This window comes from Grammomys surdaster, unplaced genomic scaffold, assembly GCF_004785775.1.
Source record: "Grammomys surdaster isolate TR1022 unplaced genomic scaffold, NIH_TR_1.0 125688, whole genome shotgun sequence".
Taxonomy (NCBI): domain Eukaryota; kingdom Metazoa; phylum Chordata; class Mammalia; order Rodentia; family Muridae; genus Grammomys; species Grammomys surdaster.
Genome location: NW_021620524.1, coordinates 1,950,890 through 1,971,860, shown reverse-complemented (window position 1 = coordinate 1,971,860; position 20,971 = coordinate 1,950,890). Strand labels below are relative to the sequence as shown.

Here is a 20,971-nt window from a genome sequence, read left to right as displayed (position 1 = left end):
ACACACACGTGTGTGTGTGTGTGTGTGTGTGTGTGTGTGTTTTCTTAGTTTAGGTTACTATTGCTGTGATGAAACATGACCAAAAGCAAGCAGGAGAGGAGAGGGTTTATTTTATTTGGCTTATACTTACGCATGGTCTATCATCGAAGGAAATTGGGACAGGAATTTAGACAGGAGGCAGGAGCTGATGCAGAGGCCATGGAGGAGTGCTGCTTATTGGCTTGCTCCTTGTGGCTTGCTCAGCCTGCTCTCTTATAGTACCTAGAACTACCAGTCCAGGGATGGCACCACCCACAATGGGCTGGACCCTCCCAAGTCAATCACTAAATAAGAAAAATACCTTATAGCTGGTATCTTATGGAGGCATTTTCTCAACTGAGATTCCCTCCTTTCAGGTGACTCTAGCTTATATCAAGTTGACATAAAACTAGCCAAGACAGGCAGGCAGACAGACAGACAGACAGACAGACAGAAAGGATCCTTTTAAGATAAAGAAATCTTACTGGGCATAGTGGCTCACATCTTTAATCCCAGCACTTAGGAGGCAGAGAGAAGCAGATCTCTGTGAGTTCAAGGCCAGCTTGGTCTACATAGTGAGTTCTAGAACAGCCAGGACTACAGAGCAAGATACTGTCTCAAAAACAAGTCGGTTAATAAAATTTAAAAACATATTTATTCTTAGCTTGCAGGCTGTACAGAAAGGGGAGGAGGGGAGATCAAGCCAGTTTGATTCACAGGCCACAGTTGCCAAATCCTGACTTATAGACGGAAAGAGTTCAGACATTTCCAGCTCTGTATTGGCAGAGAACTACAAAGAATGTGCGGGTGTGCTTCCAGAGTGTTCAGGTGGAAGCAGAGCCCTCCCTGAGCAATAAATACTCCTAGTTACATTACTGCATCCAGCAAGGCACTGGGCACTGAGGTCTGTTACTTAACAGACTGGGCCTCAGTTAGTGACTCTGGGATGTCGGGACATCGTAGCACAGGGCAGACAAGAGTGGACAGAGAAAGTGGGTGTTAAGTGCAGTGAAGCCGATATCTGTGATTTCAAGGTCATCTTGGTCTGCATAGCAAGTCCCAGGCCAGCCAGGGCTACACTGGACCTGCATAAAACCTCTGTCCCACACCCCAGAGCAAGACTTTGATTAGGGCTTGAGAACCACACAGACGGGAAGCTCCAGCCTTCCAGTAAGTTCCACCAGTGCTGCCCTTTATAGTCATGTTACCCCAGGGACAGGGTACCATTATTGAGATTTCATGGGGCCAGTTGGCCCACAGAGCATCGGAGACTAAGATACAACAGCTAGCCACTAAGGCCAGTGGCTGAGCCAGTGGCTGGAGGTACAAAGAGCCCTGGAATACAGGATTCCTGGCTAGTGAAAGGGTTCCTGGGAATCCAAACAAAACAAAAATCAACCCTGCAGAAACTGCTTCTAAGTGACAGATAGAAGGAGCTAGAACCCTAGGTCTGGTAGCCAGAGCCTGCCTCAAGTCCTCACCATAGACTTTAGGCCTCTTGTGCTGTTCTTAAAACCAAAGTCAAGACTGGGAATTCCTCTTATGGCTGAGGAATCACAGGAGCCACTGTTGGGACACCAGAAAGTTCCCTCCTTGCCTTCCGCTCTTGTTTACTAAAGGAGTTGTGGGTGGGGGAAGGGAAAATGCAGGCTGTTCAGGATTTAGAAGGTGCTGCCTGCGGAGGGCTGGTCACTGGGTTTACTCCATTCTCGTTGTGTGGAGCCTGAGGCCAAGGCGGAGCCTCAGAAAGGTGTAAATGAACAAGAATGCTTAGTCATTGGCCCAGCTGCTTGTACTGCCTCTCAAAGGGATGATTACCGCGGGGGAAGCAGGAGGACTCCCCTCCTAGCAAAGACAATAAATTCAGGGCAATGGTGCACCTTTGGGGGTTGTCAGGGTGTAGAGCCCACGCATGAGTGTCTTGGCTCCCCACTTGACTCACCAAGGGTCTACAGAGGGCAGGTGGGATCAGAGAATCCCTGGGGTCAGTGTGTCAGTCCCAGAAGCAGGGCTGACTCATCGGTAGCCCAAGGACTGTCCACAGTGAGGAGACTAGGGGACGAAGGTGACAGCACCGAATGGCAGGTGAACGCTGGTGCACACACAGCTTCTCAGCAAGCACTTGTAGGTCCAAAATACATGTTCTGCGCCAGCAGGGAGGGGGAGTCGGCTGGGCGTTTTTGAAAGTAAGGAAGCCTAGCTTAGGCTCACTCCTCCGAGGTGCACTGAATTAATCATAGTTCCATCTGATCAGCCAAAAGGGCGAGGGAGGGCGTTCTAAGTCCAGCCGTGCGCTGCGCTAGGGACGAAACTGCTTCGCGTTCCGCGGCGCGTGGCTCCGCGCGGCCGCCGTAGGGCGGCGGAGTACGGTGGCCGCGGGGCGGCGGCGACGGGCTCAGCCGGCCGGCGCGGGGCCGCCATGGGCAACCTGTTCGGCCGCAAGAAGCAGAGCCGGGTCACCGAACAGGACAGGGCCATCCTGGTGAGGGGCGGACGGCGGGCAGGGGCCGGGCCTTGTGGGGGGAAACTGAGGCGGGAAGCGGAGCGGGCCGCGCTTCCGCTGCCATGGCGCGCCCAGCTGCAGACATCTGGACCGGCCAAGGCTCGGCCCGGAAAGACCGGGATTGTGTCTAGGGCCTGAGCGCCGATCCGTGAGAGGAGGTGCCAGGAAGGAAGCCTGTGGCCTTGGCCTTGGCACCCCAAGCCATAAGTTACTGAAAGTTCCTAGAAAAAGCCCCCGGAGAAAGATCCCGTGGGCGTGGCTGTCACTAAAAGTCTCAGTGTGATTCTTATTGGAAAAGGGTGCTCGTCCCCCATCTCTGCAGCCTCTGTGCGAGCAGGAAAACCCCGAGACACTCGTGTCTCAGGACAGCACCACTGTCAGCACACATCTGAACAGTCCCAGAGCGCCAGGCACACAGGAAGGAAAGAGCCTAGCTCCAGCTGCTGCCGCCACCGCCTGACCTGCTCAGATTGCTTGGTCTCCAGAGGCACAGCCTGGCCATCCTGCAGCTCTATTGGGTTCCCCCGTCTCCCCAGGCAAGATGCCTGATTCTTTGTAAACAGCTGCAGAAATAACCACCAGAGAAGAGCACGTGTAGCCTAGCTCACGGTCTCCAAACCTAAAGGTGGAAATTGTGAGCACTTTGTCTCATGTAGTTGATGCCCACTGTCAGGCAGACCCCATAGAGGACACTTGGGTGAAGATGGGGACACACACACACACACACCACACCAGCCGAGCTCCCAGCTAGCCTGTTCTCCCGAGTAACCTAGAGTCTATGGTGAATGATTTCTGACTAACTTAACCTTAAAGGTGCCCATTGCCTTCACTTAAAATGGTCTACCTCAAGGTGCCATCCTGTGTGTGACATGTGCCCAGGGCCTGCATCTGTTCAACATAGCTCCATCTGAAGATGTCAGCATGAAATGGCCTGAGTAGGAGGACTGGGCACACTTGGCTGGTGGCTGTGCATCCTCTTTGGGGGACCCGCTTGGGGAGGATGAGGCAGAAGATAGCATGCAACTTTAGATCCTTTTTACATTTGAACCTTCCGGGGCCTGGTGGCCACTCCAGTGACCCACAGAGCTCAGGCCACTCACATCCTCGTCTTCCTGTGACCGAGGAGGGTGGAAGTCTCCTCTTTGGCACATGGGCCTTGGCTTGGGGCATGCCAGTTGCAACTGCATTGTAAGACCGGAGGTGTTTCTGAGTGTTGCTCTATATCCTGTGGGTGGCAGAGCCCACTGCTAGACAGGGTTGCCTGGCCCTTCCTGGTCATGCTGGAACTCATCAGCCTGGTAAAAAATCTGGCGGAAGGAGTCACTGACCAGCCTGCCTGCTTGCTCTCTTCCCCAGCAACTGAAGCAGCAGAGGGACAAGCTGAGACAGTACCAGAAGAGGGTCACACAGCAGCTGGAGAGAGAGCGGGCTCTGGCCAGGCAGCTGCTGCGGGATGGCAGGAAAGAGTAAGGGGCACTTCCTTCCCCGAGGCTGGCATGGAGGGAGGGGAGGTGCTTCCCTGGGGCTGAGCCAGGGCAGACACGGTGGTTTTCCCCTGCAGACGGGCCAAGCTGTTGCTCAAGAAGAAGAGGTACCGGGAGCAACTGCTTGATCGGACGGAAAACCAGATCAGCAGCCTGGAAGCCATGGTAGGCAGTGGCCAGGAGCCTTTGCCGGGAACCAGAGTGCTTATGGAACGGAGTCAGGGGGTGGGCCACCCCAGGGTGGGAGGTGGGGACCAGGTCAGGCTGGTGAGAGTTGAATGCACCAGTGCTGGGGTAAGGGCTTCCAGGTTTGCCCCTGCTGGCTGGAGCCACTGAAAGGCAGTCAGCACCCCTGGAATGCCCTCCGGTGTGTCCTCAGTAAATCTCAGCCACCACAGCAGAGACCAGGAAGGGCAGGACTTTCCTTCCAATGACAGAAGCCTGTCACTCTGCTGGTCCAGAGCTAAGCAAGGCTTCTCAACCCCTGGCTGCTGCTTTCAGGTTCAGAGCATCGAGTTCACGCAGATCGAGATGAAGGTGATGGAGGGACTTCAGGTGGGGAACGAATGTCTGAATAAGATGCACCAGGTAGGTCTTCATGGGGTCTGGCGGGCGGGCGGGTGGACAGGCGGACGGGCGGGCGCAGCTGCAGGGCCCAGGAGATCAGGGGGAGTTTGTGGCACATCAGGGCCTGAGTCTAGCTAGATTGGGGGAAGTCCCAGCTCCTGGCAAGGACCAGTGGGACCAGAGGGAGGTGTGGCCCATCACGACCTTTGAGCTGGGTTCACTGGTGCTGAGTGGCAGGGAGTGCCTGCCTCCCCTCAGTGCTCAGGAAGCAGCACTGGGTGGTGAGTGGGCTGGCCTTTAGCTGCTTTCTGGGTATCTGAGAAGGGTCTGCGGTGCTTTGCATCAGGACAGCAGAGTATTGTATTTACTGTAGACAAAGGAAGTCTAGACAACACCCGGGAAGGCTTTCCAGTTTTGACCTGTTTTACTCACAATTGTTGGGGTTGTTTTGGGTCTGGGAAGGTCTGGGCAGTGGAAGACAGGTCTGGCTTAACACCAAGGCAGTCCCACTTCCTTGGCTTTGCCGAAGGAGAGACAGGATGAGGGCGTGGCCCTTGCTGTGGGCTGTCCTTTACCTTGTTGAGCAGCTCTGAACCCTCCTCATCCTCAGGTGATGTCCATAGAGGAGGTGGAGAGGATCCTGGACGAGACGCAGGAGGCAGTGGAGTACCAGCGGGTAAGTGTTGCTGGGCACAGGCTCACCCATTGCCAGATTGGCTAGCCACTGCTTCCCGGGGGAAACCAGCGGCCCCCAGATGTGCCTCTCAATCGCCCCCCCCCCCCCCCTACACAGCAAATTGATGAGCTGCTGGCGGGAAGCTTCACCCAGGAGGACGAGGATGCCATCCTGGAAGAGCTGAATGCAATCACTCAGGTACAGGTCCCCAGGACAGTCTGGTCCCCTGGGGGACGGGACCCTATGGGCCTCTGGGTGGCGGTGTGTCCCACTGTTGTGTCTGAACCCAGAGTCCTGGTTTCCCAGTTTCCTTCCTATGGTGATTTTCATGTACTGAAGCCACGCTTCTCCCACGCCCATGCTGCAGCTGAAGGAGCTGTGTGCGGAGTGGTTGGAGGCTGACCCTGCAGTTTGCTGCAGGCACTCATGACCCACATGTGGACAGAGAGGAAATGCTGAGCCTGCCCTGTCCAGAAAGCCTGCGCTCTCTTCCCTGGTGACTCAGTGGAGACTGTTCACCTCTCCACTCCAGGCCTGAGCTCAGGGCTCTGCTGCTGTGCAGCAGCTGTGTCTGCCCCGTATCCAGGCTGCGAGCTCTGTAGCTACACTGGCTGTGGCCTCTGCTTCCCAAGGTTTACCTGTGTCCCCAGAGCCACCTGCTGTCTGTAGCCCAGTAAAACTGTCTGGGAAGTTGTACACTGGGGCCTGTAGCTACCCAACTGTTAGGGCCAGGAACCTTATGAGATGCTGGGAAGACAGGCCACAGGATGACAGAGGCCACCTACACTCACAGGGCAGCTCTCTACCACAGCCCCTGGGGTTGTAGCCCCTCAGTGCCTCACAGCAGAGGTCAGCCACCTGCTTCCCCCCACGGTCCTCTGCAGGCCTTGTGAACTGACATAGCTCCAGATCTCTGGGGACTCTGAGGACTCTTGGGGTAGCTCAACCCCTGTAGTGCCCTGTCACCTGCAGTGGTCATCTATAAGGACACCCTAGCTAAGGGAGTGTAGGGCCAGTCATCTGAGCAGGAGTCTGGCAGCTGCTGCATCCCTCTGAGAGCAGCTAGATCCAGCCCTTGAGAGCCAGGGTAGCCTGTGACAGCATACAGCCTGTGACGGCATACAGCCTGTGACGACGACATGCGCCCAGCTCACTCCTCATCTGTGCTTCTTGCAGGAACAAATCGAGTTACCAGAGGTCCCGTCAGAGCCCCTCCCCGACATAAACCCAGGTACTGTTGCATTCTGTGTATGGCCATGTTGGTCTAAGGTGCGTACCCAAGTTCAGTACGCTGCTCATCACACCATGCCCACTGGCATCTCCACAGCACAGTGGGAAAGTATACTTGTGCCTGTGCCCGGGTTCCTCTCCTGAGAGCCAGACCAGCTCACAGAGCTGTGTTAACACATTAGCCATGGAGAAGGTTGTCTGCCACTTAGGCCCTGAAGGGCTTAGATCCCCCAAAACTCACAGCCTTGGGCAGCGCTGCCCCTACACCATCATGGTCATGGCTCAGGAGTCTCCACACACTCTGGTCAGTGGATTAAGTGGACACTCAAACTCAGAGTAGCTCCACAGTTCCCTCTGTTTCTTGGCAGCTTCTGGGAGCTCCAGGCTGTGCCCTTGGCCTGTATGTCTGTCTAGCTTCCTGCTTATAACTGACATCCCCTGCTGTGCATTCCCTACCCCGAGCCTCTGGCCTCATCCTCTGCAAGCTCTCCTTCTCACCACGAACCATTGTTTTTCCACAGAAGCCCCTGCCAAGGCCAGATCCAGGCAGGCAGAGCTGGTGGCGGCTTCATAACCTGGCCTTTCCAAGGACTCACAGGGATTCTCTGAGGACTGGCCCACTGAGCCTTTGGCTGCGCGTCAACCCTGAGGGCTCCCAGGAGGCCTGGAGGATGGGACTGGCCAGTGTAGGTGCTGACAGCTGGAACAGCAGCTTACATGGGAGGGAGCTAACATTGGGGCGCCACACTGCCCCTTGCAGTTTAGTCTGGATGGAGCTTTGTCTCTTTCTCCTTCTGGACTAAGTGGACCCTCGACCAGCCATGGCCAGCTTCAGGCAGCTGTGGACCCCATGGTGCTGTTCTTATGATGACCCAGCCTGTGTGACCTGCGCTCTTCTGTGAGGAAGCACCTCAGACCTTGGGGTCCCTGTGTTCCTTCTCTTGTCTCTGCTCTGACATGAGCTGGTGGGGCTGCAGTTGAGGAGTTGTCACCTTGCCTGGCGTCCTGATATCCCTCAGTGTCCCTGAGGCTAGTGGCAGAAGCCCTAGGGTTCTCCAAGTCTCTTGGAGCATCTTTGGTATCTCACACTCGATCCTCTTATGTTGGGGGAGGTGGACCAGAGGCCATCCTGCTGAATGGACAAATCTAGGAGCCTGACTTGGGGGTCTGTTCACAAAAGAAAGACATGTTGAAGGTGGTAACAAGACCCTGTTTTAAACGGCATGTACCCATGGAGTCCTGGACACACGAAGCCACCAACACCCAGAAGGCACAGAACTCGGAGGTGACCTCCAGAGCCCTATGCTTGTTTGATTACGGACAATCTCTGGTCCTCAGGTCTTAGAGGAACAAAGGGTCTTATGTACCCTTAGGGCCTACTAGGAAAGGAGGACATCTCTTCCTTAACCCCAAACAGGTCAACCTCAGTATTAAAGTTGACCCCTGCATGGTCTTTAGCCTCTTGAACTCGAGTTTGGTGTCTTGGTTTCCTGCGTAGGACACTTACACAGGTGGATTGGAGTGTGGCCCGTGATCCAGAAGAAACATCCCTAGCCACCATGCTAGGCAAAGCCAGGGCTGGGTGCCACATGCTTGGCAGGGGAGGGAAGCTTTGGGCTCTCACCTTAGGTTGGTGAACGTCTGGGACCTCTAGAGTTCCAGCTGTCTTTGAAGGTAAAGAGGGCAGGGCTCTGGCTACTCCAAATGTGCATGCACTTGGGGCTGGTAGTTAGGGCTGCCAGATCCCAGGCCTAAAGCCATTTCAAGAGAGACCAAGTGGTTCAGGGTTGCACTGCACACGGGAAGCATCATAGCTGGTAGACTGCAGGCAAGTCCCCTCCATAGAGCAGCCTCCATACACAGCCAGGCTTAGCACTGCTAGGTTGAATTCCGGTTTCTCAGGAGGCAGTGGAACATTCTTGGCAGCCACCAAGACCCACAAGTGTGGAAGTGGCTTCTCCTGCAGTGCCCGTACCCACCAGGAGGGGCGCTACCCACTTCTGCTGCTGGGGTGCACGGCTGTCCAATGAAGCCTGCTCCAAGCCCATGCCCCTGTCCTGCAGGAGTAAATCCAGGCCCTGGGTGCACCCACACCCTGCAGCCCCTCATTGCTGAGCGTGACCGAGCTGCAGGCAGAGCTTCACAGGCCCAGGAAGCCCAGATTCTGTCCAGCTCCACTGTGTCTCACCTGAGCCAGGAGGAGACTGGCTGTTCAACCAGGACCTGCCCTCATCCTGGAGCAGCCAAGAGTAATATCTAAATTTCCTTCTGGGGACTAGGTCTTGCTCTGTGGCCTATCCCGCCCTATGCTGTCTGATGGCCTCTCAGCTTCCCGAATGCTGGGATGACAGATGTACCACTGTACCTGGCTTGGAGGTGGTAGCCCTTCGGTTCTGACCCCCCCCCCATCCTGTGATCTCTGGCTTTCTTTGGACCTCCTGCTTTCCCATGCTTCCGTCAGCCAGTGTGGTTGGTCTAGGATCCATGACAATCACAATTCAGTACAAAGCCTGTGGCAGAGCTGGGGGCCTGCCAGAGACAGCCTCTGGAGGTGAGCTGTGGTGTTGTGAATGGGGCCACATGGCCAGATTGGGACATGTAGGCCAAACAAAAGCACAAAGCCTCCTGGGAAGACACCTCAGGCTGTGGCCTAGAGTTCTACGCAGGGCAAAAAAGGCCAGCTCTTAAGATGATCTTGTGGGAGCTGCTGGGATAGGGGCACCTGTGGTAGGAAGAGGGTTCACAGAAGAATGGTGTGTGTATGTGTGTCTGTGTGTGTGTCTGTGTGTGTGTGCATGTATGCACTTGCTTGGTTTCCCGCTGGCTCTTGTGCAGAGCGCTGGCTCAGCGAAGGCAGGTTTGGATCCAAACTCAAAGCATCAGCTGCTGAAGCCTTGGCGCCTCGCCTGGGCTCCCTCACATATGAAATCTTCAGGGCAGGATCCTCAGATGTCCCTAGCCCTTCTAGTGAATCCTGTACCCTGGTCACCAAAATGCAAGTTCCATGCACCCAAGTCTGGCATGGCGACTCATTCTTGTAGTCCCAACACCAGGGAGGTGGAGACAGGAGAAACACAATTTCCAGGCCAGCTGGGGCTGTGTTGTGACTCTGCCTGAGAGCTCATGGGTAGAGTGCTTCCCTGGCTCTCATAGACCGTGGGTTTGAAACAAAGAGGTAAACTGTTGCAGGAAGTGCTGACTTCTGGGACCACTAAGGGCCATTGTCCTATTCTCATTACAGTTATCTGTGTGTGGTGCCTGGAACATATCTGGAGGCCAGGCAATGTTCAGGATGGGTTCTCTCCACCACGTGGGTCCTGGAATTGAAGTCAGGTCTTCAAGCTTGGTGGCAAACCCTTTGACTGCTATGGGCTCAACTTCAAAGCCTGTCTTAATTTGTACTACCATGACAGATGACTAAGCCTGCATAGTTCATAATGCACATTTTCCTCCATGTTTGTTTCTCATGGTTTGGACATCACAAATGCCAGCCTCCTGCTGTGGCCTTCTTGCTGCTGCACCACTCAGGGTGTGGCTGGACACCAACCCTTGTGATGGTGGGGCCCCCTGTGTCCTAGTTACCTTTTTCCTTCCTCTCCAGCTTTCAGCTTTTCATTCTCTCTGCCCTGCCTTCCTGGACCTCTGGGGTGGGGAGGGGAAGGATGTTAGAGATGAGCTCTCAACATTTACTTCAGCTCTCTGACCAGTCACTGTCCCCACTGCAGAGAGACGCTTCCCCGACCAGGGTGGGGGGGGTCAGTTTTGAGGGCTGCAGCCCAGGGCTCAGCTGGCCATCACTTTGCTGATGTTTGCTTTAGCCGCTGACAGCTGCAATGTGTTCTTTCTCATCCCCTAGAGTCACCTCTGGGATGTTCCACCAGCCAGGGAGACCTGGGCAGTGAGGGTGTGACATGACAGTACTGAAGGCTCAGAGGGAAGCTGCTCTTTGGCTCCCTTTCTCCCAGGAGTGCACCTGAGGACCAGGGCTCAGGGTCAGGGACACCCGGATCCCTAGGGTCAGGGACACCCGGCACTCTGCCATGCTCCTCATCAACATTTTCAAACTCTGTGGCAAGCCCACTTGCCTGGAGGAGAAAGGGGTGCTATCCCAGCACATTCCCGTCCTCTAGACATCCCTGAGCCGTCCATGGTACCCAGCCTCCATGCAGGATGTGACTCTCCTGTCATGTCTTAGTTAGGATTTCCATTGCTGTGAAGAGACACCATGACCAAGGCAACTCTTATAAGAGACAGCGCTTAATTGGGGCTGGCTTGCAGTTTCAGAGGTTCAGTCCATTATCGTCACGGCTGGAAGCATGGCAGCGACCAGGCAGACATGATGCTGGAGAAGGCGAGAGTTCTACACCTTGATCAGAAAGCAGCTAGAAGACTGGCTTCCGGGCAGCTCAGAGTGGGGGTCTCAAAGCCCGCTCCCACAGTGACACACTTCCTCCAACAAGGTCACACCTTCCAATAGTGCCACTCCCTGGGCCAAGCATACTCAATCCACCGCATGCCAGGTACCTGAGGGTCACCCCAGGTTTCCCAAGGATGTTCTCTTCCTCACAGCACCCCAGCAAGGGCTCACTGGGCTCCTGGTAGCAGAGTTCACTGAAGACATTCAAGTTCTGAGAGTAGCAGCCTCTCAGCGGAGGGGCGGGGGAGGGGAAGGGGCTGTCCACCCACCCGGTGTTCCTGGGCACTCTGCTGGGGATGGTGCCTTAAGCTCTCTGTCCTGTCCTCAAGTCACAGTGAGGCCATGGTGGCTCTGGGTGAGTTCAGACACTTTCTAAGCCTCAAAAGAAACCCAAGGTGTCACTCAGATCCCTGACCAGTCCCCCTCCCAACCCAAAGCAACCGCTCACCTGCTGCTGTAGTTTCCCTTCCAGTTTGGATGTCAAACATCCCCCACAGGACCCAGGAGATGGCTTGGGGTTTAAAGGCCCATGCCAACAAGGCCGCTCAGATGACCAGAGCTTGATCCTCTGAAATTGATGCTTACAAACTGTCCCTTAGCCACACGTGAACTGTGCCACAGGTAAAGTATATATACATATAAGTACATATAAATACAGAAATATAAAAATGTGTTCTCTGCAGGCTCGGGTGCTTGAGCACTTGGGCCTCAGCTGAAGCCCTGTTCTGCACGGCTGTGGGGCCTCGGGGGATGAAGTGGATCACGGTGGCTGTGGGCCTGGTGGGCTTTAGTCTGTCACCAATGATGGACTGCACTTTCACCGACCACGAGCCCTCCCCCCTCACGCTGCTGCCTGTATTTAGTCACAGCAGTAAGAAAAACAGCTACTATGCAGCCCCTATCTGTGCTCTTCAGTGACTGACTCCTTGCCGTGCGCTCTGAGTTACCTGCTGTAGGAAGCGGCTCTTCCAATGTCCAGGCCACATTCTTTTTGTAGACATTCCTCATGTTGGGTTGTTTGTTTCCACACTTGGGCTATTGTGAATAAGTTTGGGGTGAGCGTCTGCCGTTGTTTTTCCTGGTAAATGGTAAACCTGTGTGTATTCCTTTGAGGACCCACAACTTTCCCAAGCACCTCCACAAGATCACACTCCCAACAGGGCAGCTGAGAGCTCCATCTCCCACAGCCGCACCAAGGTGGCTTCTTACTCTCTGTCCACTATCCATCGTGGTAGGCATGAAAGGGGTATATGAGGGTGTGTGGTCCTGGTTTGGTTTTCCCCTTAAGAACTGCACATGTGCCTGTGTGTTTGTGTGTGTGTGTGTGCGCGCACGTGTGTGTGTGTGTGTGTGTGTGTGTGTGTGTGTGTGTGTGTGTGTAGAGGGTGTGGGATCCTCTGGAGCTGGGAGTTACATGTAATTCTGAGCTTCCTGGTGTGGGTACTGGGAACTGAGCTGTGGTCTTAGCATAGAGCCATTTCTCAGTCTTGCATACATGTTCTCTTGTGTGTAATGATGTGTGAGCTTTTCTCAGCTCAACTCTTTCATGGGAGGAGCTCTCAGACGCCCTGTTGGGAGTGTGACCTGGCGCAGCCTCTTGAGAAAGTTGTGGGTCTTCAAGGGAATACACACAGGTTACCATTCACCAGTGAGATGAAGACAGCCAGTGGCCACCTGTGATCGTCAGAAACATGTCCTGTTCTGGTTGTGTTGTAAGAATTCTTTACTCTAAGCTGGGGGTGGTGGCATATGTCTTTAATCCCAGAACCCAGGCTGAGGCAGGATTGTGAATTCCAGACTAGTCTGGGTAACACAGTGAGACTCTGTCTCAGAAAACCAACAAATAAATAAAAATAATAAAATAAAATTTGCACATAGTCTGGGTATTAGAACTCTCATAATTTTGACTCATTCTGTAAACTGGCTACTTTTTTATAGTTTCTTTGAGGTTCAGAGTTTTTAATCTTTTTAACTTTTTATTGATTCTTTGCGAGTTTCACATCATACACCCCAGTCCCACTCACCTACCTCCTTGCTCCTCCTTGTTCACTTTTGCAACCTCCTCACTCCAAGGAAAATAAAACAACAAAAATTAAATAAAAAACAGGGCTGGAGAGATGGCTTAGCGGTTAAGAGCACTGACGGCTCTTCCAGAGGTCCTGAGTTCAATTCCCAGCAACCACATGGTGGCTCACAACCATCTGTAATGGGATCAGATGCTCTCTACTGGTGTGCCTGAAGACAGCTACAGTGTACTCTCATAAATAAAAATAAATCTTAAAAAAAAAGAAAAACAAAACACAGAAAACATCTTGTCTTGGAAACTGCAGGTATACCCTTTCGTCTACATGTTTACTTGCAAATATTCATTGCAATGAGTCTGGTTTGAGGCCTCTGGTCACTGCTAGTGGACCCTCACAGGATTCCTCTCGGATATCCTGTTGTTGCTCTGTGTCATGGAGATCCTGCATCTTTGGGTCTGTAGGGCCCGGCCTTTCATGCACTCCAGCAGTTCATACATGAGGTGGATATTGGGGTGGGTCAACTCAAACTGCCCAGGCAAGGTACAAAGCCCATTCTTCAGCAGCCATAGAGGGGCAGGGCCAGCTCTACACAACCCTTGGATATCTACATGGTCCCAGCTGCTCAGACCAGAGACATCCTATTGGTCTTTAGTGGTGACGTGAGCCACCGACATTGACACAGACTCAGACATGGTCCTCTGCAGCAGCTCCAGCTGGAACTTCACCATGGCCTCAGGTGGCAAGGCGGGCTACTCACAACAGGCTATTCCTCCCACCCTCAAGTCTCCAGTTCCGAATCTCTTCACCATGTTCCAGTTGTTCCACTTCTCTCTCTCTCCCGTCTGAACGCCACATGCTTGCATGTTACAATGGCTTCCACTGCAGGCCATGCGGCTGGTGGGCCTCTGGGTATCCTCCTCTGCCTGCACCACACAGCATGGCAGCAGGTGGGCCTCTGGTCCTCTGTCTACCCACAACATGTAACATATAGGCCAGCAGGTCTCTGCGGGTTTTAATTTGAATGAGGCCAGGTTTACTTTTTTCTTTCGCTGGCTTTTGTTTCTGATGTCATAGCTGAGAACCCCTTGCCTGACCTAAGGTTGTTACCTGTGCCTATAATTTCTCTGGCTTGGTCCTTATCTTAAGTCTTTGTTCCCTGTTGAGTTATCTTGGCATTTGGTGTGAGGCTGGCAGCTCTAGCCTCATTCTTTTGGATACCTGTCCCATTGTCCCAGCACCACAGGTTAGGTGTCTCCACACCTGAGTGCCTGAAGCAGAAAGATCAGGAGTTCAAGGCCAGCCCAGGTGTGTAGTAAGACCCTGTCTCAAGAAAACCAGAGAGCTGTGTGTTGTGGCGCACGCCTGTAATCCCAGCATTTAGAAGGCAGAGGCATCTCAGTTTCTAAGCTGGCCGTTTTCTATTCTTTTTCTGTGCCTGCCTATCCTGGGGAAGCCCCTCCATGGTTTTGTGTGGGATGGCCAGGCCTCATTTTGTTTCCATTCCACTCCCAGCCCTAAGAGAGCAAAACCAGGACAGAGTCACTGTGCACAGTGCAGGCCAGCTCCTGTGGGCAGGGTGGGGCCGGGGCTGACTGTTTAACACCAGCTTAGTCTCTGAGAGGGTGGCTGTGGCACAGAACATTCGAGGATATGGCCGATGGCTCTGGGGTACACAGGTGTCAGCCTGAGGGAGATGGGCCTGTCAAGGTGGGATTTGAAGCTGAGAGAGATGCCAACAGAGTGAGTGACAACCAGACCTCAAAATGGGGCCACAGCTCCAGCCAGGCCAACTGGCTGTCACCAGAGCAGGGAGAGCCCGTGAGGTTCCAGAGGTAAAGGTGCCAGAAGCCTGGGGACCTGAGTCTGACCCGCAGAATCCACGTAAAGGGGGTAATGGTTCCACAAAGTTGTCTGAAGACCGTTGCGTGTACTGTGCATGGTACACAGGCACGCACACACAGACAATAAGAAAAATACATGTAGAGTTGGACACGTGACTCTCCAGGGAGCCTCGAACAGATATTTGTTCATCTCTGGCAGGGAGAGATAAAGAAACAATTTCACCAGGTTTCAGATGCTGAAGCAGAGGCTTTATTGGGTTCACATACAGTGCCTTGGTGGGGACCCTTCCAAGAGCAAGGGGACTCTCTGGCAGTCACATCACTGAAAAACCCACTGCCCTGTCCAACTCAGGCGAGAAGGCTCTGAAGTCTCCCGTAGCTAGCACCTGCTTGCTTTTAACAGCCTCAGGGACCTTCCTGGCCTTCCTAAGGTTCCTGATTCTTAGGAGCCTCCCTCTTCTGCCTGGGAGGGAATGGCTTGAGGGTACCAGTTAGAGGAAACAGCTTACCAGCCTACAGACACCAGGGCAGCCCAGCAAGCCTAGCTGCTTGAGGAAGCTTGAGGCCAGTGACCACAGGCTCGCTTACCAGATGTTCTTGCACCACGAGGAGACACTTTCCCTGGCTAAGAGGGGCAGGGCCTGCCAAGACTGCCTTGTCAGGCTTCAGTCGTGAGTCTGGGAAGGGCAGAGTTGGTCTCACTTTTTACCACAGTGCCCACACACACATGTTACAGGGACTCCCAAAGCTGAGGTGAAGGATGAAATAGCAATGTTCCCGGTGTTTGTGATCAAACAGGAAACACCAGCTAGCTAGAGAATTAGTTATCTGAGCATCTATCATTCCCTGGTGACATCAGATGAATCTTTCTATACCGATCACCCCAGAATATTTTCAATTTGTGTTTAAGAACCATTTGGGGTTGGGCTGGTGTGGGGCTCATACTTCTAATCCCAGCATTGAGGAAGCAGAGGCCATGTGGATCTCTATGAGTTCTAGCCCAACCTGGTCTACACAGTGAGTTTCAGGACTACATGGTGAGACTCTGCCTCAGAAAACCCAACCCAAACAAACACAAAACGGAGAATAAACCACTTTGTTCTCCAGCACTGACCACAGTGTCCCCTTGTGCCTTGCTTAGGAAACTTTTTTTTTTTTTGATGAGGGAGTAATGTAAACATATACCTATCCTAATTTCTCCACACTAATTCCAGACCCAAATCATTTAACTTACATTTAGCTGTAAGGTTACTGGGGGACAGAGGTTAAGTATTTATTTTATATTTTTGTATACACAGACACATACATACACATGTACTCTCACACATGCATACGTGCACACATACCCCCATGTGTGTGAAGGTACCTTTGGAAGCCAGAAGAAGACAATAGATCTCAGCATCTGGAGTCCCAGACAGTGATGAGCTGCCTAGTCTGGTTGATGGGGACTGGTCTCAAGTCCTCTGGAAGAGCAGCCAGTTCTTCTAAGCTCTGAGTTATCTCCCTGCACTGGGTAGCTGTTTTGGAGACACGGTCTGGATCTGGACCAGCCTCATGGGTATGGCAATCCTCTACCCACCTCAGCCTTCTGTTAGGATGACAGATGTGAGACCCCGTGGCTTAGCTGGAAGTTTGAAGTTGTCCATAAGAACACAACCATTTGTCTGCATAGAAGTCTTCCCAACTCCAAGTGTGATATGTCAGAGGTAGTTCCCTGCTCTCCCAGACAGTCTCAGAGGTGGCGCATCAGGCTCACTGGGGAGTCCCGGTCGCAGCCATCCCTGGTTTTCCTTGGCTGTGTGAAGAGGCAGACACACTTTCATTCTAGTTTAGACAAGACGCTGACACAGACCACAGTGCATCATGCATAGGATCCGGATACTCCACAGAAAAGTGTTAATTCTGGGATGGAGAGATTAAGAGAGCTTGCCACTCAACTGAGGACCAGAGTTCAAATCACAGATACGGAGCCAGGTGTCCCACAATGACTGTTGCTCCAGTTCTAAGGGATCAAACACCCTCTTCTAGCTTCTAGCAGGTGAGCACATGCATGCACATACAAAATAAATCAAGAAAGACAGATGGGTTGGCTCCAAATTTGAGGTGGAATGCATCCTCTCTGGGGTATTTTTCTCCTGCCTGAAGGCATCCTGTGTAGAATGCATGCCTTATGGGAACTCTCTCGTCTCATCCCCTCCCACAGATCTGACCCAGCTAGAACTTCAAAACTGCACAGCAAAAAAGTACAGTTTACTTTGAGGTTGGGGTGGGAGGAGGGATGAGCTGTAAAGGGGGGCCCGTGTGCATCCCAGGAAAGAATGAGCCTGGGAAAGACCCTACAAGTCCTAGGCTTCCCCTAAGTCACACAAGTGAGGGGTAGACCCTAAGTCAAGCTAAGAAGGGACTCATTGAAGCCATTGAAGGCAGCAAAACCTGAGACCTGAACTAGCTAGTGTGATGGACCATAAAGATAAAGAAACCAACATTTCCAGGCAGCTAGTAAGATTGTACCAGACTCCACATAATGTGACACTCAAACTGTCCCATTTACAACTTTAAGTAACTTGTCATGCAAGGGATGAGTCCATGCATCTGATTCCAAAGGGAAAGACAGTCCAGGCTGCAGAGATGGCTCAGCAGTTAGGAGTGCTTCTTGCTCTTCCAGAGGACCTGAGTTCAGATCCCAGACCCTTAACCCCCTGTAAACCCCAGCTCCAGGGGAACCTGACACCCTTCTGCCCTTGGCCTTCTGGACTCTGCAGTCCACCCCCCCCCACACACACATACAACAAATAAATACAAACAAAAATAAGTCATAAAAAAACAAGCCAGCAGATTCAGAGACAGCTTCGGTGTCTGGGTCATCAGACAGACACTCTGACCAGAGCCGTCTTACAGAGGCCGAGGCTTACATACTGCAGTCAAGTGGAACCGTGGGATTTCTCGATGCAAGAGCAGAAGCCACAGGCGAGGACAAGCATCTGCAAATGCTCCAGGACCCAAGGTTACCGGGGAGCTCAGTGGCAGATGTCTGAGGACAGAGTCTGTGAGCCAGGCTTCCCTGTCCAGTCGAGCAAGCTCGCTGGGCGTGTGGACAGTTCGTCTGCAAGTCCTTGCTTTCCAAGTGAAATGACCTGAGACTTATCCCCAGAACTCACATTTTAAAATGCTGGGCACAGGGGTGTGCACTTGTAATCCCAGCTAGTGGGAACTGGTGAACACTGGGCCAATGAGAGGCCCAACACACACACACACACACAAACGCACACGTTTTTGCATAAACACTTTGTTAAAGAAAAAAAAGACTGTAGCAGAAAAGACGCGAAGAAAAAGACTCAAAATTAGCGAAGGGCATCAGTTTACAAATTTAAGAAATTCAACAAATAGAATTTTCAAATTGTAAAAATTCAAGGAAAACTGAGTCATCACAGTCAACGTGACAGGCACCAAAGCAAACACCACACGGCAGCCATGAACAGGAAAGATGCCCATGCGAGATAGGCTGTAATCCTATCTGGATTTTCATCAGAAAGAAGACTCAGTAAAACCAAAAGAGAAGGCACTTCCAATCCAGAGTGCAATGACCAGAAAGAGACCTCAGAGCCAGGAAGTGAAGGAAAGCCCCGCCCCAAACATGCAGGGAATGCTGCCAGAGCCGATCTGCAGCTTCAGGAAAAGGCAGAAGAGGTATCTGGGAGAGGAGACACTGTAATCCCTATGAATTCAGGACACGAAGATAGCAGGAGCTCAAGATTAAGGCTAACCTGTCTGTGGTCGTAGCCAGACTGTCCCAGAGAAGCAGAATGAAAACAAAGATGGTAAACACAGTGGGGAGATAGAGGGAACATCCTTTTCTGTTTAAACACTGACATATAAATGTGTATGAGAAAGCAAGCAACCGGTATGCTGAGGTGAGAGTCTCAAGGTGTGACATCATAACATAATGCACATGGCTTCTGTGCCAATAGGACAGGACAATGTGAATGTTAATTAAGGTGTAAGTTTCCGTGTGTAGGTTGCAATCTTCAGTGTGACAATTAAAATACCAAAGCCCCTGCCGTGAGGTCACCTTCAGATGCTGAGGCAGAAGGATCTCACCTTCCAGATCTGCTTGGAAGATTTGAGGCCAGTCTGAGCAATATAGCGAGACTTTGTTTCAAAAAAGAAAAGGATGAAGGAGAGTCTCATGGAAGAATACTTGTGAGATATCCTGGGGTTGGTTTCTAGCAACAAAGTAACAGGACCTATAATCACCAAAGAGGGATGTAGCCAGAAAACCAATACATTAATTAAAATGGAATATTCAAAGATTTCACATACAAGGGAGCAGAGAGACAGATCAGAGTCCGAGGAGCACTGAGATCTATGAATTAGCAGATCCCAATCCAGGTTAATAGGTTTTTTTTTTAAAGATTTATTTTTTTACTTGTGTGCCACATGTGTGTGTGAGAGGGGGACTGCCATAGCCAGAAGAGGACATAGGACTCTGCAGAGCTAGAGTTACAGGAGCTGTGCTCCTGGTGAGGGTGCTGGGAACTGAACTCAGATCTTCTGGAAGAACAGCAAGTGCTTACGAGCCATCTCTCTAGCCTCAATAACTTAAACAAAAAAGTTAATCTGTGAAAATCACGCATGTGCGTGCAGCATGTGAGAATTCGTGTGTGTGTGTGTGTGTGTACATGTGGAAAAACTGACTTTTTTTTTCTTTTGAGAAAGACTTTGGATTAAAAAAAACAGTTGAATTCGTAAACAGGGCTTAACAGCCTACAGTAGTAAGATCCTGGAAGACAGTGCTGAGCTGGGGTTTAGCTCAAGAGGCTTAGAGAGAAGGATTTTTTGTTTGTTTGTTTTTTTTTTTTTTGAGACAGGATCTCTCTGTGTAGCCTTGGCTGTCTTGGGAGTCTCCATGAAGATCTGGCTGGCTTCTAACTAACAGAAATCCACCTGTCTCTGTCTCCAGAGTGTGTGTGCCACTCACTATACCCAGCTGGAAGCAAAGATTTTAAACAGCGACTGGGCTAGTGGCCAATTTTGTGCTGTTTTAGCCAAGAATGTGGTCGCTTTCTGTTCCTTGTCTTAAGAATTTTCCAGAGGCTAGATTTAAAGTGATGGGCTAATTTCTTTGGCGAGGAGATTTCAAAACAGCCTAATGCTGACTCTGTCACATGGTTGTTAGTAATCACGATACGCTGGTCATGGATGAAAAAGACCAAGTGTGGCAAAAATAAACTTGAGATGCAGTCTAAGGAGAAAAGGAGCAGAAGAAGATGTAACGTTGGAGCCAAGGCTTGTGCTGACAGCAAGGATGAGGTTAAGGAGGGGCGGGACCCAGGGCAAGACCCCACCCAGCCGAATTCCAGTTTGTGAAAGGAAAGGGCCTTAGGAAGAGACAAAGGCTGCTCTGTGTGAGTCCCAGGGCTCATCCCAAGCAGGAAGCTCACTAGGCAGGGTTGTCCCTGTAGTCCTGGCATCATGAAGGATGCATGTGTGAAGGGGTTGTGGAATTTTCCCCTGTGGCTAGGGAAGAGCCACTGAGGCCAGGCAACAGTGGCAGGCCAGCTCCCATGTGAGGGCCCTGAGAGGCCATCGAGTGCAGCAGAAGTAAAGCCTGGGCTGGAAAAGACGCCAGACAGTGATGGTCTGAGAGTAGAGGTGCCTGCCTGGAGCAGGCAGGAAGTGGACCCAGCTTAAAAGATGGATCTGGAAGTCAGCAAAACTGGAAGGGTGGGGCCGTCCAAGTCTTCTGACACCAGATGTGGAGTTACCCTGCTGGCTTTCAGTCTTGTTGCTCTGGGTATTTCACCAGAATCCTCTCCCCTCCCTTTTGGAACAGTAATGTATAGTCTGTGCCATTATGTGATTTGAGTTTACAGGAGGTTACAGTTAAGAGATTGACTTGAGTCTCAGAAGAATCTTTGGACCTTTAAAGTATTAAAACTGGGAGAGTACGGGGGCTTTCTAAGTGAGATCAAATGCACTGTGACACAGCCAAAAGCCTATGGAAGAAGGTCACGGGGTAGAATGTGGTGATTTGATTGAGAATGGCCCCTGTGGGATCAAAAGTTTGAATCCCAGTCGGTGGAACTGTTTGGGAAGGATTGGGAGGTGTGGCCTTGTTGGAGGAGGTGTGACACTGTGGGTGGAGGTGTGGCCTTGTTGGAGGGGGTGTGTCACTGTGGGTGGAGGTGTGGCCTTGTTGGAGGAGGTGTGT

The 20,971-nt window shown here is 52.0% G+C and overlaps 1 protein-coding gene across 1 annotated transcript; it reads left to right on the top strand.

The window, feature by feature from the left end:
• The first annotated feature begins 2,382 nt into the window (after positions 1-2,382).
• On the top strand, positions 2,383-7,945 carry Chmp6 (charged multivesicular body protein 6). The gene is made up of 8 exons (XM_028787917.1): positions 2,383-2,500; positions 3,878-3,987; positions 4,083-4,170; positions 4,507-4,593; positions 5,183-5,248; positions 5,366-5,446; positions 6,425-6,479; positions 7,000-7,945. The coding sequence occupies exons 1-8, from the start codon at positions 2,438-2,440 to the stop codon at positions 7,050-7,052; spliced, it is 603 nt and encodes a 200-aa protein (XP_028643750.1). The 5' UTR covers positions 2,383-2,437; the 3' UTR covers positions 7,053-7,945.
• Positions 7,946-20,971: the final 13,026 nt, after the last annotated feature.

Excerpts from the sequence above, each read along its gene's own strand:
- Chmp6 (XM_028787917.1), top strand. The coding sequence starts at position 2,438 with ATGGGCAACCTGTTCGGCCGCAAGAAGCAGAGCCGGGTCACCGAACAG. Across the intron at positions 4,171-4,506 it reads TCAGCAGCCTGGAAGCCATG|GTTCAGAGCATCGAGTTCAC; the intron begins GTAGGCAGTGGC and ends TGCTGCTTTCAG. Across the intron at positions 4,594-5,182 it reads GTCTGAATAAGATGCACCAG|GTGATGTCCATAGAGGAGGT; the intron begins GTAGGTCTTCAT and ends CCTCATCCTCAG.